Raw genomic sequence first — 17507 nt, 5'->3', positions numbered from 1 at the left:
CCCCTTTTAAATGAAAGAGATGTATTTTTATTCTCGGAAGGGTCTGGTGCATCTTTGAAAATCTACTAGGGAAAAGAGAAGGAAAGCAAAGAACTACTAGGAGCGAATGATGTCAAAAGATACGATTGAAATTTTAGCCACAGTGCTTAGAAAGCTCTTCAGAAACTATTGTTGTGCAGAAGAATCTGATTGTGCAATATAATTAATTTGTATAAATGAAGTGAGCATTTTTATATCTGAAGTGAGCTTTAATTTCAATATTTTTTCTCTAACACCTAAGTAAATATAATTTCCAACATGATATTAACATTTACATCTGAGCACAATATTTCAATAACATGACTCACTGAACTTGAACTTGTCCCTTTTCACATATGCAATAAGACTGCCATTACCAGCTTCTTGAACTGACAAATTCTGTTTTTTGGTGGTGGTTGTTTTTTAAATGCACTTTTCATTGTGAACAACAACCCACTGTGGATATTTGAAATTCCAGCTGTTAGTTGTGATGAATCACATAAACCAGCAGTTCTCAACCGGGATCCGCGAGCCCTTTCAAGGAGGCTGCAGGGCCCTGCAGCTGAAACCCAGTCCCCGATTCCTGGCGACCGACACAGGGCTGAAGCTGGTAGGCGCTGGGCTGAATCCCCAAGCCCTGGTGCTCCCTGTGGGGCATAAGCCCTGAGCCCATGGGCAGAATTGGGAACATGGAGGGCATTGCCCTCTCCCCAAACTGCAGCGCAAGAGCACGGCAGTCCCGGGGGCAGCTCCACACCTCTCCCCCCCACCTGATCGCCTCTCTCCGCCCCCTGGCCATGTCGGAGGTGGGAAGCCGGAGCCAGGTAGTGCGGGACAGCTGCTGCTCTGGCTGCTGCCATGGAGCAGGCAACAGCAGCGTTCCCTTTTCTCCTGCTGGTGCTCCAGGTTGAAGCTGCTCCTCAGCTCTCAGCCCCATTTGCTCCTGCAAAGGCAGCCGGTAAGAGCCACCCAGGTGGGGAGACCCGGCTCTGTGGCTGGCAGACCCCTCCAGGAACAGGGACTGCAGGAGAGCCCTCCCTCCACACAGCCCCTAGCTACCCCCCTCCCTGCCCCCTGAACTACCCCCCTGCCCGCACACAGCACCTAGCTACCTCCTCTCTGCACCCACAGCCAGTGTTCCCTCTAATTTTTCCCACCCATGTGCACAATGAATTTTGTTATGTGTACCAATATGGAGGTGATGTGTGACAAGTCACCTTCATATTGGTGCACATAAAATTCATGTGGCGGGGGTGGGGCTGAGGGGTTCTTATGGGAGGAGGCTTAGGGCTGGGGCAGAGGGTTGGGGCTGCAGGATAGGACCCACCAGGTCCGGGCCGGGGGAGGGCCGGCTGGGCTGCGCCTGGGCCCGACCCAGCTGCAGCTGGGTCCGGGGCCGCTCCAGGCTGCAGGGTGCGTTGGGGTCAGAGGAGGGGCACTCCTCCCCCGGCAGGTCCCCGGGCGGATTCCCTAAGTGCCTGTGCGGCGCTAAATAGGCTGCTGTGCGGCCATGCAGCTTACAGGGAACTTAGCCACAGCTACCCGATGTGTACACAACTCCTAGCTACCCCGACCCTGCACCGTATGCTACCCCCATGCCTGCACACAGCCCCTAGCTACCCCATCCCTGCACCCTAAGCTGTTTTCAAACTTTCTAAGCTAAGCCCCCCAACTTTGAGTTATAATTTTTGCTTATCTCCCCCCACCCCCAACCCAGAAAGGCTGGGTGGCCTGATGAGGTGAGTTAGGGGGTGGAGGTGGCGCTCCCACCCTGGACCGCACCATGCGGAAGTGGCTCGAGCCCCACTGGCCCCTGCCCTCCCAAAACAGAAGTCAAACTACGCCTATGCCCAAGGCCCCTGCCCTGAGGTTCCCCCCCCCCCCACTGGGCCCTGGAATTTTTATAGCATGTCAAGGGGGGCCTCAGAGAGAAAAAGGTCTAGAACCCTTGACATAAACCACATGGTTTTACTTCTGTCCTCTGGCTGAACTAGCGTAATTTTTATAATTTGGAAGGTTTAAGAAAGCCACTTTGTCTTTTAATCTCCTGTAGAGGTATCAGTTGATAGAGAGGCATCATATAAACAGGATTAAGGAGTTTTAGAAAACTAAACACTTTCTACTCTTGCCAACACTAAGTTTGGCTCCAAACATCCTGCCAAAAAAGTCTGATTACTGTAAAATATATAACCCGAGTGCCGAAATTAAATTTAATTTTGTCTTGTGACTTTCACACAAAGTCATTGTGTTTACTAAATAAATGCATATGTATACATGGTCCAAGCTGTGTAGGTTGCCATCAGATCTTTATCCAACTTATTTAATTAACTCTGTGCCATGACTCTAGTGAGGGATATTTGGAACATTGGATAGTATTTTGTACAACGGGGAGGCAATCTCACACTATTAGTGTGAATGATAGAGTATGTAAGCTTCCAAATTCACTCTGTGAGCATTCAGGAGAGTGAAACTTGATCACTCAAACAATCAAAGGAAGTGAGCACAAAAATGGATGCAAGCACAGCCAAAGTAAACTCATTTTAAAGTTCGTGTGAGTATTCACAAAATTGTTCTCTTTATTCTCTAAGCTCTAATGATATGACAGATTTGAACTATGTAGATAGGAACATTGTAGATAGATATAAAAATACAATGTTATTACTAGGGCTGGCTGGAAAACAGGAGTATTTTGTGAAAACTTTTCAGGTTTCAATATTTGCTTTTGTTCTACACCAGGACAACACCAAGACCCTTTGGAAAAACAGAGCAAGAAAGAAGAATATTTGGTAGCCCAGTGATTATGGCACAACTCTGAAATATCAGACACCCAGGTTCAAGTCCCTTCTGTTCTTGATTCAGAACACGCATCTTTGTGAAAATTTCAGTTTTTACAAATTAGCATTTTCCAACAAAAAATGTTTTCATTGAAAATTTCCCAACCAATTCTAGTAATTGCACATGTATTGAATTCAAATATTAGAAAGTGTTTATACTGAAAAAAATCATGTAGCCTTGATTAAGCACTATAAAATACCATAGCAAAACTTCTATATATTTTACCTTAGCTATTTTTGTTCGTTTTACATCAAATATTGTAGTTGAAAATAAAAAGATTTTACAAAATATGCTGTTCAGTTTGCACACCTTAAATGATTTTCCACATAATAAAATAACAAGCTAACCTAGCTAAACTTTGATGCAAACCTCCAAGGCATAAAATCAATTACTGATGGCAATGACTTTGCCATACTCCACTGCTTACCTGCAGGCAAACAAACTTTCTAAACTCAATCAAAAGCCTTTACATTTGAAAACTCTGACAGATTACAATAAAGCGTAAACTTATCCGGTTTCCATTTCAAATATGAATTATATTAGATAAAGGATTGTTGCCTCACATTTACATAGTGGAATGGCATAAAATGCAAATAGTATCACAATTAGATAAAAAATAATTGCCTAGATATTATCATACTGGTAATTCTGTCTATCTTAGGTTTTTCTACAGTGAGCATCACTCGAGTACCTCTATCTAAAATCCTGATCCAGCAAAGCACTTAAATATGTGTGTAAGTTTAAGCATGTGAGCAATCCCTTTTAACAGGCATGTTTAAAGTTATTAACATACTTATATGTTTCGCTGACTCAGTGCCTAATTGTTGAACAGGTATTTAGGCTGTGCCTGGTGGGCTTCACAGATAATGTTAGTTAAAATACCTCTAAGTACAGAAATAGTAAAATACTATCACTAAGGCCTGGTCCACACTAACCCCCCACTTCCAACTAAGGTACGCAAATTCAGCTACATTAATAACGTAGCTGAATTCGAAGTACCTTAGTTAGAACTTACCGCAGGTCCAGACGCGGCAGGCAGGCTCCCCCGTCGATGCCGCGTACTCCTCTCGCCGAGCTGGAGTACCGGCGTCGATGGCGAGCACTTCCGGGATCGATCCGGGATCGATTTATCGCGTCTAGACAAGACGCAATAAATCGATCCCAGAAGATCGATTGCTTACCGCTGGACCCAGAGGTAAGTGTAGACTTACCCTCAGACTTGCAGGACTGTGGTTATAGAGGGAAATGCAACTACATAAAGATGACACTTCTTCACTCGCCTATTCCCTGTGAGTGTTTAGTCTCATCTTATTTTATTGGCAGTTTTCTTTTAGTAATTTTACTGCTTTTTACTCTTGCACACATCGTGAGCTGTGTTCTATTCTAAAGCACGTATCATCAGTGAAGTTCATAGCTTAATTCTTAATGCACAATCTTTGTTGCTGGTGCTGGTGTACAAGCCAGAAAAAACCCAGGTTGAGATCCCAGGACACGTTTTACAGGAATGGCATTAAGAGGAAATCCCCTAACTTGCAATTTAGTGAATCTCAGCTAGAAGTCACCAAGGGTATGTCTATACTGCAGTTAGACACCCATGGCTGGCCTGTGGCAGCTGGCTCGGGCTCACATGGCTTGGACTTCAGGGCTGTTTAATTGCAGTGTAGACGTTCCAGCTCAAGCTGCAGTCTGAGCTCTGGAACCCTCCCACCTTACAGGGTCCTAGAGCCCAAGCTCCAGCCCGAGCCCAGACACCTATATGGCAATTAAACAGCCCCGCCTCCTGAGCCTTGCAAGCCCAACTCAGCTGGCACAGGCCAGCCGCGGGTGTCTAGCTGCAGTGCAGACATGCCCCAAGAGGCAAACATGGAATGCCAGGACTTCTTTTAAAGTTACTTTTCAGAGCATAACCCTGATTTAAAACATGCTGAGCTATTTGTCTGTCTGCTCTGTGCACAGAACTCCCATTGGCTTCAGTGAGACACCTTCTCATGCAGGGCAGTTACTGAAATGGCAAAATAAGTGAAATGCTTTCCTTTGAATTCTGTTAAAGAAACAGAAATCTGCAATGCAGCGTTAAGTCAGTGGAAGTAAAGTTACACATTCTCTTCAAAGAACTTCTAGATTTCAAGTCTGCCAGTCTCACTGAAGACTCTTCTATTACATACGTTGTATCACAACCATGCCTATAGATTGAAGGAGGCCGGATATCCAGCTATGGTGGATAGATTTTACAATTTCATGGTGAGTTGCATCAATTTATACTAATTGATTAGCTACATATTCAGACAAAGAAAGGAGTGCAGGGGGAAATAAAAATATAAGGCTGGTGGCAAGAACTCAGTAATGACCATCTGTACAGGAGCCTTATGAAAGAAATACGAGTTCTCGTGAAGAAATACATATAGTCATAGAACTACAAGACATCACAGTATTTCTTCAACTTCACAGAACTTCAGGAGTGGCAGGAAATTAACAGCCATACACACCTCCTTGTCCACAGACCCCTCTCCATCATTATGTATGTTTTCTCATGCAACCATTCAAAGATCATTACTGGTAGCAAACCAGAGACCCAAATTAGGACTGCTTGTAGGCCTCGCAGCTCTCAAGTGGAAGAGACTGGCTACAAGCAATAACATGTTTAGCATCTTACAAGAAAAAGAGGATGGCAAGCTCCTCATGATGAAGCACTTTTATCTGATTAATGGGGAGAAAATAATGCCAGCCTGAACAGAGAAAGTATGATCCATCCTCATAGCCAGAAAAAAAGTGTCAATGGTGATTTATAAGCAAGGAGCATAAACTGTGTTTGAGTCCATCTTGGAACATTGCAAAAGGAAACCTCAAGTAAGGCAATCAGAATTGGCTTCCCCACACATTGTAGGATTGTGACAAATTATCCCATGATGGTCCCCCCACAACCAGTTTTGCTTGAACGACACACCCACCTGTATGATCCAATATAATTGATTTACTGTTTGACTGATGCATCAGTAGAGCTATACTGCATTGCATTATATATCTATCCTTTTTGTGTCATACAGTTAAAGCAATCAGAATACTGTTAAAGAAAAAAAGGAAATTTACCTGGGTGGGGGGCAATGCACCACTTGCACCTCCTTCTCAAGGGATGGGCATTGCTTTTAGTTAAATAACTGACCCATCTTCCAAGAAAACCACAGTAAAATAAAAATTGTAAGAATTTACTTACATGGGATTTTGACCAGTAAATGAATACCTCAGCCACCATGCGGAACAGTTCCTCTGCTTCCGGGTTGGGTTCTTTCAGCCATTTTGCCCTAAAATTAGGTAACAAGAAGGAGAAAATCTTGGCAATGATCCTTTCTGGTTTGGACAATGCAATTTTAACATTTTGCTTTTAAATCAATTTTTAACAGGATATCACCAGGAAAAAAGCAGAACTACGTGCATGTGTTTTAATTTATGTTAGAATGGCCTTTTGATGCCCTACTTCAACATCTGAATACAGTTTCCCTATAATACCAGGTAAAATGCAACGGGAAATTATTTTTTGTGATTTTTCTCCAAATCCCTTCCCTAAAAATGCAGTAAGTCTGCAATAAGGTACTGTTAATGTCACTTTAAAATTGATTGTGTGAAGAAAAGTTATTCATATTCAGTGTAGAACATAATCAAGACAGAAAATGAAGTATCAAGAAACGTAACTAGGTTTTGAAAGGATTCACTAAGTTGTTTTTTTCCACGTACCTGTTATAGTCCACAAATCTAATCAACAAAGGGTAGAAGGCATAGAGGTCCCGTGCCAAAATAGTGAACTCATCTAGGATAAGCAGTTCAGCTTCAGACATGTCACCTCTGCCTTCTGCTCTTAGATGGTCTTCATCTGATACAACCATTGCTGCTTTTTTCTTCAATTTATCCATCAGTGGCAGGAAGTGGGTCTTTAAGAGCTGGGGCTTCACTTTGCTTATGATAGGCTGGGAAAACACTATTTAAGGCAAATCAATACTATAATAAACACCTGATCACAAAGTGTAATCCAAAACCTTTACCTTCCCCCCGCCCCCACTCCTTATTTTATTTTAAAGAACTAGGGTGAAATCCTGGTCCCATTTAAAGTCAATGGGAGCTCTGCACTGACTTCAGTGGGGCCAAGATTTCATCCCAAGTTCATTTTGTTAGTGTGAAAACAGAGATTCAAATTAGCTAGTACCATGCTAAACACTTAAAACCATGAAACTTGTCTTATATCTACTTCAGCATTAAAAAGTTTCATAAGGTAAGTAAATGTTGTGCAGTGATGTATGTGGGGGATAAATCGTTCCTGAGCTCCTAGCTCTTCCTTCGCACAGTATTGTTTGGCTTGGTTGAAAGGAGGAAGTACTGGAAATCTCATCTGGGAGCTTGCTCTAGTAATTGCCAGACCCATTTTGCATTTGCACAAGCCTGGATAAGTTATGAATACACATTTGAACTTTTGGGATCTCACCTGGACTAAATGAGCCTCTGAAAATGTTGAGAGGCACCCATCACTCAGCCACTTAAAGTAGAGTGACCAGATGTCCCGATTTTATAGGGACAGTCCCGATTTTGCGGGGCTTTTTCTTATATAGGCACCTATTACCCCCCACTCCCTGTCCTGATTTTTCACACTTGCTATCTCGTCACCCTAACTTAAAGTATCCTGGGGCGGGTTTTCTGCAAATCCACTCATCCAAAGGATAATCCTTAAGGAAGTATTTAGCCAGTGTTTGTTTAGATAACAAACACCTACAATTCATTTAGTAGATTGTAAGTAATTTGCAGCAGGGAACATGTTTGTCTATGTTGTTTTACAGTGACTATCAAAATGGGGGTCCAGACCTGTATGTTACCAAAAACGTAAGCATCAAAAACAGAAAGAAGGCAATAAGCATTGAAAATTGAATGAGCGGACAGAAGTGACTTTTCCAGGGAGATGATAAAGTTTTACAGGGTGACAAATCAAAAAATCAACTGTGTTTTCAGCCTTTCACTGTTGTGATTTTCAATAAGACCCAATGTAGTATCATCTTTCTTAAAAAAAAAAAAAAAAAGCAAGCCTAAAAGTGAGCTATGAACTGCCACCCATCTCAAAGGAGCGTATGCTGAAGTGGAAATTCTGATAATATTTTTATGATTCCTCTGAGGGCCTGAGTTTCCCTGTGCTTTGCATTCCTATGCATGGAGTGTAAAAAGCTGCCCATGGGGCAAAGCAGAAGATATGAGGCGTTGAGTCATGTAACTGTTTAGGGTGGTATGAATGGGTCATTAAAGTATTGGCTGAAACCGACCCATATTAATGGAGGATCCAGAACAACAATGGGAACCCCAATGGCCAGGACATTCACACCTAGCAACCAACAGCCAAGAAGAAGGAGATTCCCCCCAATATCTCTTCATGGAGAAGCAGAGCGAAGGCTACAGGTGGAGAACAAAGCAGAAAGGAGTCAGATGGCTGGGTTAAGAGCTGGCCTTTGGAGAGACACAGAAACACACACACCTGGGACTAGGAACCGAGACAGAGAGAGAGCCTAGATAGCTTTGATGGTAGCATGGCTCATGGGAGCCCTGGCCTAGCATTGGCCGTGCTGAACTCTTAACCTTTGCTTCCATACTCTAACCTAAGGACTTTCAGATTCTGTACATCAGGTGACAAATAAATTGTTGCCTTGTTTGGAAAAGGCTGCCTGGAGTCGCTGCAAACAATCACTAAGAGCACTGCACCCTGAAGGGACACAGCACAAGCCTTCTGCAGGAATCTGGCTTTGGCTGGACTCGCTGCAAGGAACCAAAGAGACAGACAGGGTTTGTTGGTGCCTGAAGGCTCAGTTCTGGATTCTTGGAGGCCACGGGCCTGCCTCTGTGGAACTGTGTTCATCCTTGGGCCCCAAGCACACTAAAGGGGTCACACTCCCAAGGAACTAGTTAGAAACTGGGGCATTGAACAGACCCGGTGCAATGGAGACAGGGTGTTAATCAGAAAGCCTAATGACAACACTTCAAAAACCAGATTTTGTAATAGTACGCAACTGCCTTCTGTACGTATAGATAAATGGGTGGCACAAATATAATTCTTTCAGTTCAGTAAATGGCATATTACAATGCAGGGATGGCCATGCTTTTGAAGGAGGGAAATTTATTATGAAGTTCAATATGATATATACCAATTATTTTAAAATATATCATCTCTCTTTCAAAGAACTGCTGTCTTATTGTCTCATTTAATTAGACTTTATATTATTCAAAGAGGCTGTAAAATATGGGCTTGATTCTCTTCCAACTTCAAGTGGGGTAAATATAGAGTAAATCCATTGAAGTCAATGTGAACTGATGTAAGTAAGAAAAGAATCAGATCCAAATTATTCATATCTTCAAATCTTACCTGCTAATCTCTTCATCCAGGCTCCCTCATCAATACCTAGGTTGTTATAGATGATTTTCAGTATGTTACCCAACAGAGTGTTCATGTGCTCTGAGGTCAAGGCTGTGCAGCACATTTCAGCCTTGTCAGGATTGTTTTCTGGCCCATGTTCCCACCAGTGTGACATGTAGCTACACAGCATAGGCAGTATCACTTCCATTATATGTGGCATTTGTGTGTAACGAATACCAGACTCTGCCAATTCCACTATTTCTTCCATTAACTTCTCCAGGGAAGGAATTTTTGGACAAACCTCTTCTACACTGATTGGCAAATCAAGAGCTAGAAAATAAAAAATAAAATGTATCACAAAGAGAAAACACATATAAAATATTTATATCCAAATGTTTTTCCATTCTACTTTTACTTTCTCTTTCACAAGATGTCTATCTGGCTGATAAAGCTTTAGCCACAAAGAAAGAGTGCTTTTATGGAACTGAGTAGAGAGTTATACATCAGCTTCAATGGAAGTGTCAACTTGTGTAGTAAGATTAGTGCCAGTACTGAAGTTGGAGCCAAATTGTTTGTATCTGCCTTTACTCTGGGCTGTTTTTCAAAATCAGGCTACGTCTCATTTTAACACTGAATACATCATACATATTTGTTCATGGAGCTGCATTAATGCTTGCTTTATTGAAGTTTGGAAACCATTTTGAAATCCTCAATAAAAGTAAATTCAAATTATTATTATTATTATTATTACTATTAATAAAAGGATATTTCTTTCCACAAGACATAGTATAGGCTACTGTGGATGTACTAAAATTACAGAACATATTACTTATTAATGTAGACACTGACATTTGCCAGATAGACTACTGTAGCTCTATAGAAGAATGAATCAGTTACTCTTCTTTTAAAATTGAGTGGGTGAAGTTATACATAAGATGCCATTAAGTAACTGTTGTATACTATAGCATAGTGTTTTTCATTTTTGCCATATTTGTGGTATGCATTAAATTAGAATGAGAAATAACAAATTAAAATTATATTCTCCTACTATGAAAGGTAGCTGTCCAGTTTTTAATTTCACCCATGGTAGTTTAAAATAATACAAGTTAATCAGTAGAACCTCTAAAATATTTCCAATAGGGAACAGCATAAGGCACAGTGTTAATTCCCCAACTATGTTTTTATTAAATAGCCCTCTGAGGGGGCATCTACATGAACAAATGTTTACTTATTTGTATTTGCCTTTGCTGTGGTATTTCCTACACTTAAAATACCACAGCAAACAATTTATGTCATGCTATCCTAAGTATTTACTTGTTAAGGGCATACAATGTATCAAAATATTTAGCCCCAATTAAAGATACAGATAAGTCCCAGAAAGAGTTGAGGCTGAAAATGAGAGATAAGGAAATAAAACTGTTCATTAAGATATGCTGTTTTATTTCATGATAGTAGGCAGTATTAAAATATCTACCTGTGTTTGACATATAAAATAAACCTTATATAAAACCACTTATTTATATACAATACAAATAGCTTCTGAAATTACAAATTTATTCCATTTTGCAATGTATCAACACGATCAGAATGAGGTGGAACTAGTTTAGCAAGTTAATTCCAAAATAATAAGAATATCTCCATATGCAACATTGGGCAGCTCAAAAAGGAATGAAAAACATTGAGTTTTTGCAAGATTTAACCTACCATTCTAGCAAATGAATACAAACAGATCAGTAAATGAAAGGGAGGATTGTTGTAATAGAAAATGTATGTAAATATGCAGTGAATAAGACAACCACAATTGTGTGTGAAATCCAGATGTTAAAATGCCTGCCTGTGAGGTTCTGAATGTACCTGCTCTGTCTCTTGCAGACTTGGTGTTGTAGATAGAGTAGGTATTATGTTTGTTCAGATGAGTTTCCAAAAAGGCCACAGGGAAGGCACCAGCAAAAGCAGCCAAACATTCTCCTAAGGCTGAGCGCTGCCTGTGAATTCACAAATGCTCATTGTTATATATACACACACATTTTTTTCTGATTGAATATACTCAGAGCTAGTTCAGTACCATCCTTACTATTATTACAAACTATAATCTTCACAAAGAGAGAATCTGCTACATGATTATAACTACTAACATAGTAACAGAAAAATACATTTAACAGATATCTGAGGATATCAACTTTCTGCCATTACACAAATAAAATGTTATATATAAAATGTCAAAGCTGGGCCTACTTATATTTGCCGAGAGCTATCAAGGAGCATACAAGGAAAACACAGCACTTGTATAATAACAATAATGATAGTAATCCTATAGCTACCGAATAAACTGATGGATCAAGAGGCCAAATGTTACCATCATTATATCTAAATGATAACTGGAGGGCATTTCTCCTTTCTATGAGATAAGTAATAACCATCTCCTGGGCTTGCCCAAAAGCCAAAGTCTGATATAGACAGGATACTGTTATTACTGAATTATTCAGATATACTCTCAAGTTTTTATTATGCTAAAACTTTTGCTGTTTTCCCATTCCTGTAAATTACAATCACCCAGTCTGATTCCTTCTGATGTAAAAGAAAATGTGTCAGTCTATGCTATCTGAGCCTGCCTTAATCCCGCTGCGCTGCTGACCAGGAGCTGCCTGAAGTAAGCATTGCCTAGCTGGAGCCCCCCCTGCCCTAATTCAGAACCCCCCCATGCACCCTTACTCCCTCCCAGAGCCCGCACCCAATCCCCTACCCCAGCCCTGAGCCCCCTTCTGCATCCAAACTCCCTCCTGGAGCCTGTACCCTGCACTGCCTCCCACACCACAACCCCCTGTCCCAGCACTGAGCCCCATCCTAGATCCCAAACCCCTCATCCCCGGCCCCACTCCAAAGCACCCCCCCCCCAGCTGGGGGATATAGTGAGTGGGGACGGGGCCTTGGAGAAGGGATGGGGCATGTGTGGTGTCTGAAAAAGGGTGGGACAGGGGCGAGGCGCAGGTGTTCGGTTTTGTGTGATTAGAAAGTTGGCAACCCTAACCATATACAAGGTTTGAGAATTAATGGAAAGGGGTAGAGAACTGACACCCTGGCAAGGAAGTGGTTGTTACACTCCTCAGTGCTATTCTGGGTCTGCTACTGCTTTGCTGTGACCTTGAGCAAGTCACTTGATCTCCCCTATTTGTCAGTTTCCCCCTCTGCAGACTGTAGATAATTAAACCTACTGGGGTGTTGCAGAGTGTTGTAAGGTTTAATTAGTGTTTTGATGAAAGTGTGATATAAGTACAAAGGGTTATGAATAAAGTTCTCTCTCTGTCTTTATGGCCTGTTTGACTGATTCTGCAGAATCAATGATTATTTTCAACAGTGATTTTTTGAGAATGAGTCCATCCAGATTGGATTCAAGATTCAGTCTTGAATTTTATAGCTCAGATCCACCTCTACTTGAAGTACAAATTGAAAAAGTACATTTTTGATGCATTACGATTTTTTCATTTGATTTGTTAATAGAATCATGAATGACAAAATTCAGTAATTCTGAATGGATTTCTTACCCATTAGAATGAAATTGCAAAATGAATATATAACATTTTATTTACAAAATGTGAAAACACCAAGTTTTTAATATCAGTCATGAACAAAAATAAATGAGGGATAACCATAAAATACAGTACAGTTAATCAATCTACAAGCAACAATTATAAAACTAATTGTAATGAAAATTTGCAATTTCCCCTTCTGGAACTCATAAATTGTCTAAGTTCCCCATGAAATTAATACTGCTTGTATTATACAAAAAAGTCAGATCCTGCAGCCCCAATGCAAGCAAGAAATTTTCAGTTCTAATTGAAGACTATCTTTTTACACAGTTCTATGCAAATGTTTAATTTTTTTTTATAATAAATCCAGTATAGTTATTATCACAACTCCCTTTTCTATTAAGGGGTACCTGATTTTTTCCCTCCTCTCCCCTCCAGCTTCTCCCCACACTCTTTTTTGTGCTTTATTAAAACTTCCACCTTGGAAAACAACATTCTAATAAAGAATGCACATGATGTCTCCGTATACAACTAAGTGTATATATGAAGATAACAATTATGTACATGATTTTTCATCTTACCGCTCCACATAGATACTCTTGCTGGTTCCTAGAGAGTACAAGCTGGCCAATATTCTGTAACAAGAGACCTGAACATCTTCCACTAAGGGAAAGGGGCAGAGAAGTAAGAGAAAAAGGTTTTACTGCATTCCATTTTAGTACTACATAGTGGGCTTAAAATATAGAGACAATCTAATTATATTTGACTTGACAACCTGCATACTAATGAGTACAAGCTACCAAACATCATCTTTAGAAATCACTGTGTAAATACAAAAAGTAGTCCGATGGCCAGATGCTGACGTAGCTTTTTATGAAAAATTTCCACTTAATTCAATAGAAAGCATATACTAAGAACAATATCATATTTAATATACCATTAGCGTGCTCTATTTTTCTGTGAAAAATGGCAAACCATCTTTGTTAGGATAACGCATAGTTATAGAAGCTGAGATTTGATTTATTAAATAATGTATGCAATACGGTATACTGAAGCTTTTCCAATTGCTAGAAGTGCTTTAAAGGCAGGGAATTCCCACAGCAACTATCTAAAGTGTTAAATGAGTAAAAGGAAATTATAATCAGGGAACTAACCAATTTAAGAATGCATTATGCTTTGTAAAATATACAACAGTGGAAAAATACTCTTGCTGAACAGCTTTTTAATTTTGTAAATTATATTTAATGATATTACCTCATATTTAGACAAAGCTACAGGTAAATAGCATCTAAATGATGTATTCATTAGTCAGGCAGGGGAACCAAAAAACAAAATGATCACCTGATCCCCACAACAATTTTTCTCTTCATTTGCTTGTTTTAGGAATAACAATCATCACATTATGAATTCTAGTGTAAATTGTTTTTCCATGTGCAGCTGTAAAAAACTGAATTGATCAAATTGGGGAGAAAAAAATTGATAATATGCCTCCCTGCCTCCCAAAAGTGATTGCATTAGAACTTTTTCTCAGTTTTCTATATTCTTTTTTTCAATTCCCCTATGCTATTTTTTCAGCTAATAGCATTGAGAAATTGGGGTTATGTTTTTTGAAATTTCCCACGAATGAGAAATTCCCCCCAAAATTGCTTTGGAAACACTAACATATGGTATTTCTGAAACAAAATATACTCCAGGGACTGGCAAGAGCAGTGAAATGGACAAAGAAGCTAAATTTCAGTCAGCAGCTGCTGAGGGCCCCAGAGTCTGTGGCTCTGGCGCAGCCCTGCCCTGCAGAGAGCCCTGGGGCCAGGGACCACAGGGCTTCCAAACTCCTGGCTCCAAAGACTGCCTGACTCTCAAGGAAGCTGGCTCAGCAGGCTTTGGGTTGCTCTGGACGTTGGAAGAACATCCCAGGACCTCCTAGCTCTGCAGCAGGGAACCTAGAAGCCTGAGAGGCCCAGCTAGAGTCCAAGTTCTCAGGGCTTCCATGCTCTCTACGGCAGAGCCAGTTTTGCCAGGCTCTCAGTTCCATGGCAGGGAGATTGGAAGCCCTGAGAGCCTCCAGCTCTGGGCTTTCAGGCTCCAAACTCTGTGGCAGGGGGCCTGGAAACACTGGCATGGTGCTGCTGCCCCATAGCCAAAGACCCTGGAAACTAGGGCTCCCCAGCTGCCCACCAGGCAGAACTATGACTGTGATTCGACTACAGTTCACTCAACCCGATTCACATTCACGTTACATTTCAGGCTCAATGAACCAGCATTTTCTGACAAAACTCTGTTTCACTGGACATTTTCCAACCAGCTCTAGTTACAACTGCCTGCTAAAGGGCCTAGGGTTTTTTTTAGCTCAAGCTGTAGAGATTCATGCTTTTAGCTCTGGGGTCCCCAGTTCAAGATGGTGTACATCACACAGGTGGGAGCTCATCCAGGCATTGAGCAGATGTGGGCCTCCGATACTCAGGATGAGCATAGTCTGTCCAGAGGAAGTACGTAACCCGGTAGTCTCTGTGCTACATGTCCCCCACTGTGGCCAGTCTACAGACAATCTGAGATTGTTACCATCCCAGCTACAGAGACTGGCTTTTTAGCTCAAGCTACTTTCAGCTCTGCAAGTTTTCTGTTCAATACCCAGTGTCAGCCAAGGTGATGGTCATTACACTAGTGTAAATAACGTGATTGAGAAAATTTGTCTCATTCACCCAAACGTTTTTAATTCTGGTAGGGGGATGGGACCATAAATTCAGTAGTGATGGTTTTTCAATCCTTCACACTGCATGAAGCAGAGGCAGATATTTTTGATTGGCTGGCGTGACACTCTAGTTAACTCCTCCCACTGAAGAGCCATTCCAGAGAGTCTCTTCTAAAGCCAATAACGGTCATATCTGAATAAAACACTTTTTCAAAATGTATTAACAACAACGGATAAAACTGCCCAGCGCTAAGAAGTAACTGTCCAACTGAGGGGAAAAAATACACAACTGGGATGACACTGCAGCAAAAAGGCTATTATTCCTAAAACACAATGTGAAGAGAAGTAGCGCTCTTGTGTATTACGTAAAATAGGTAAGCACAGTTCAAATTAACCAACAATTCAAACTATTAGTGGGTTTATAATAACTGAATAACAATCATATAGAATAGATTATTAAAATCATGTAAGTAATAAACTATCAGAGGCTAATGATGAAATTCTATTTGGATCAGAAAACAAAAAGGAGTAGAAGGTGTATACCTGATCTTCTATAGATGGCATATAGTCCCACAGCTTTTTAGTTTGGGATTATGTTTTTAGACATTGAAATTAAATGTCTTCAACCATAATTGATAAAGAAATAAAAATTATAATAAGCATCACCCTGTCAAATTTTAAATATCAACAACCATTTTCCACATAGCTATTTTATATTTTCTCAGACATAGGAAATGCAGATGACTGAGTTTCAGTCTCTTTTTCTAGATCCTCCCTGGGTGGACTCCTCTTTCAACAATTCTCCATTTCTGAGCTGGCCAGCTTCGAGGAAGAATTGCTGCCCACAATAGAGGGGGAGCTGGCTATTAGAATTCCTTTGGGGCTTCTAAAAGGTACAAGATTGAAACTCTGCTTTTTGGACTATAGGAGGCACTGCGAGAGAACAGCTTTAGTCCCACCGAAATTAGGTGATTTACAAAATTTAGGCTCTGCATCAACTGTGCTCCTGCACTCCACAGAAATGGAGTTCAGAAGTACCTCCCCACATCAGCCCCTTGCAGATTTCTTCAGCAGTTCCTCCTGCTCTGCCTCATGCACCCATTTGAACACCCCATCAACTGAAACAAGGTCATGTACGTTGCTAAAGTCAGGTGACCTAACCTTGCTTGAAAAGTTTGAATGAATGAGGTTGCATTACAACAGCTTTCATGAGAGAACTTCAAAGTTCTATAAAAAAATTAAGTTTGTGACACGCCGTGTGATAAATATTATTATTACCATTTTACAGATGGATAAATTTATGCAGAGTGAGATTACGTGATTTATGCAAGATCACATAGCAAGTCTATGGCAAAGCCAGAAATATAATCCAGATTTCTAATCCTATCTTCTAACCACAAAACCACACTCCCTCCCATATTTTTACACAACGGGATAAAACCTGCAGACCTTATTCTAAGCTTAAGACAAATTCTCATTTAAATCAGTGAAAATTCTGGCAGAGTTTTGTCAGGGTTTGTCCCCATATATTAGAACCCAAACTGTAATAACCCTCAGTACAAAACAATAAAGATCATTAGCTGCATGGCATTTCTAAATAATACATACATATTAGATCTTCTCCAAATTGATGCTGTCCAATGTGTTCAAATAATGAAGAGAGCACTGGCAGGAGAGCCACTGTGGTGTAGTTAATGATTTGTGTCACCCCCTTTGGTTGATTTCTTGTGTGTGTAAACTGGCCTTGCTTAAGATTTTCCATTGTCATCTCCAGATCTTCTGCAGCATTATCCAAAAATGCTCTCAATGCCATTTTAACAGACTCCAGACCAGTCTTCATCACAGTCCTGTGCATTCCATATAAAAGAATTAAAGATCATATTCTGTTAGAGAAACCATGAAACAGTCTACTCTTGGATGATATAAAAAAGATACACAAGATCTTGGGAAAACCTTCCGATTGGGTAAAATCCTCTTTCCCTAAAGAAAAAACCTTCCAATTGAAAAGTAGTGTCAGAGTGTCACTCTGCAGACAGGAAGGGATTTCAATTAATTTTACATT

At 40.7% G+C, this 17507-nt stretch overlaps 1 protein-coding gene across 22 annotated transcripts in view; it reads right to left on the bottom strand.

The window, feature by feature from the left end:
* The window catches only part of RYR2 (ryanodine receptor 2), a 722683-nt gene that overhangs the window by 146302 nt on the left and 558874 nt on the right, over positions 1 to 17507 (bottom strand). For all 22 annotated transcript variants that reach the window (XR_010599784.1, XM_065589065.1, XM_065589068.1 and 19 more), the window contains 6 exons: positions 17054 to 17292; positions 13338 to 13419; positions 11084 to 11214; positions 9239 to 9559; positions 6583 to 6823; positions 6065 to 6152 (listed from right to left, as the gene is read on the bottom strand). Coding sequence is in view for 21 of the 22 variants with exons in the window: in XM_065589065.1 (XP_065445137.1) it covers positions 6065 to 6152; positions 6583 to 6823; positions 9239 to 9559; positions 11084 to 11214; positions 13338 to 13419; positions 17054 to 17292 (1102 nt within the window). In the remaining variant the exon portion in view is untranslated. The remainder of the gene's footprint in view (positions 1 to 6064; positions 6153 to 6582; positions 6824 to 9238; positions 9560 to 11083; positions 11215 to 13337; positions 13420 to 17053; positions 17293 to 17507) is intronic.

This window comes from Chrysemys picta, chromosome 3, assembly GCF_011386835.1.
Source record: "Chrysemys picta bellii isolate R12L10 chromosome 3, ASM1138683v2, whole genome shotgun sequence".
NCBI classification, from domain to species: Eukaryota; Metazoa; Chordata; order Testudines; family Emydidae; genus Chrysemys; species Chrysemys picta.
Note: the sequence above shows the minus strand (reverse complement) of the source record. Positions and strands in the feature narration are given on the sequence as shown.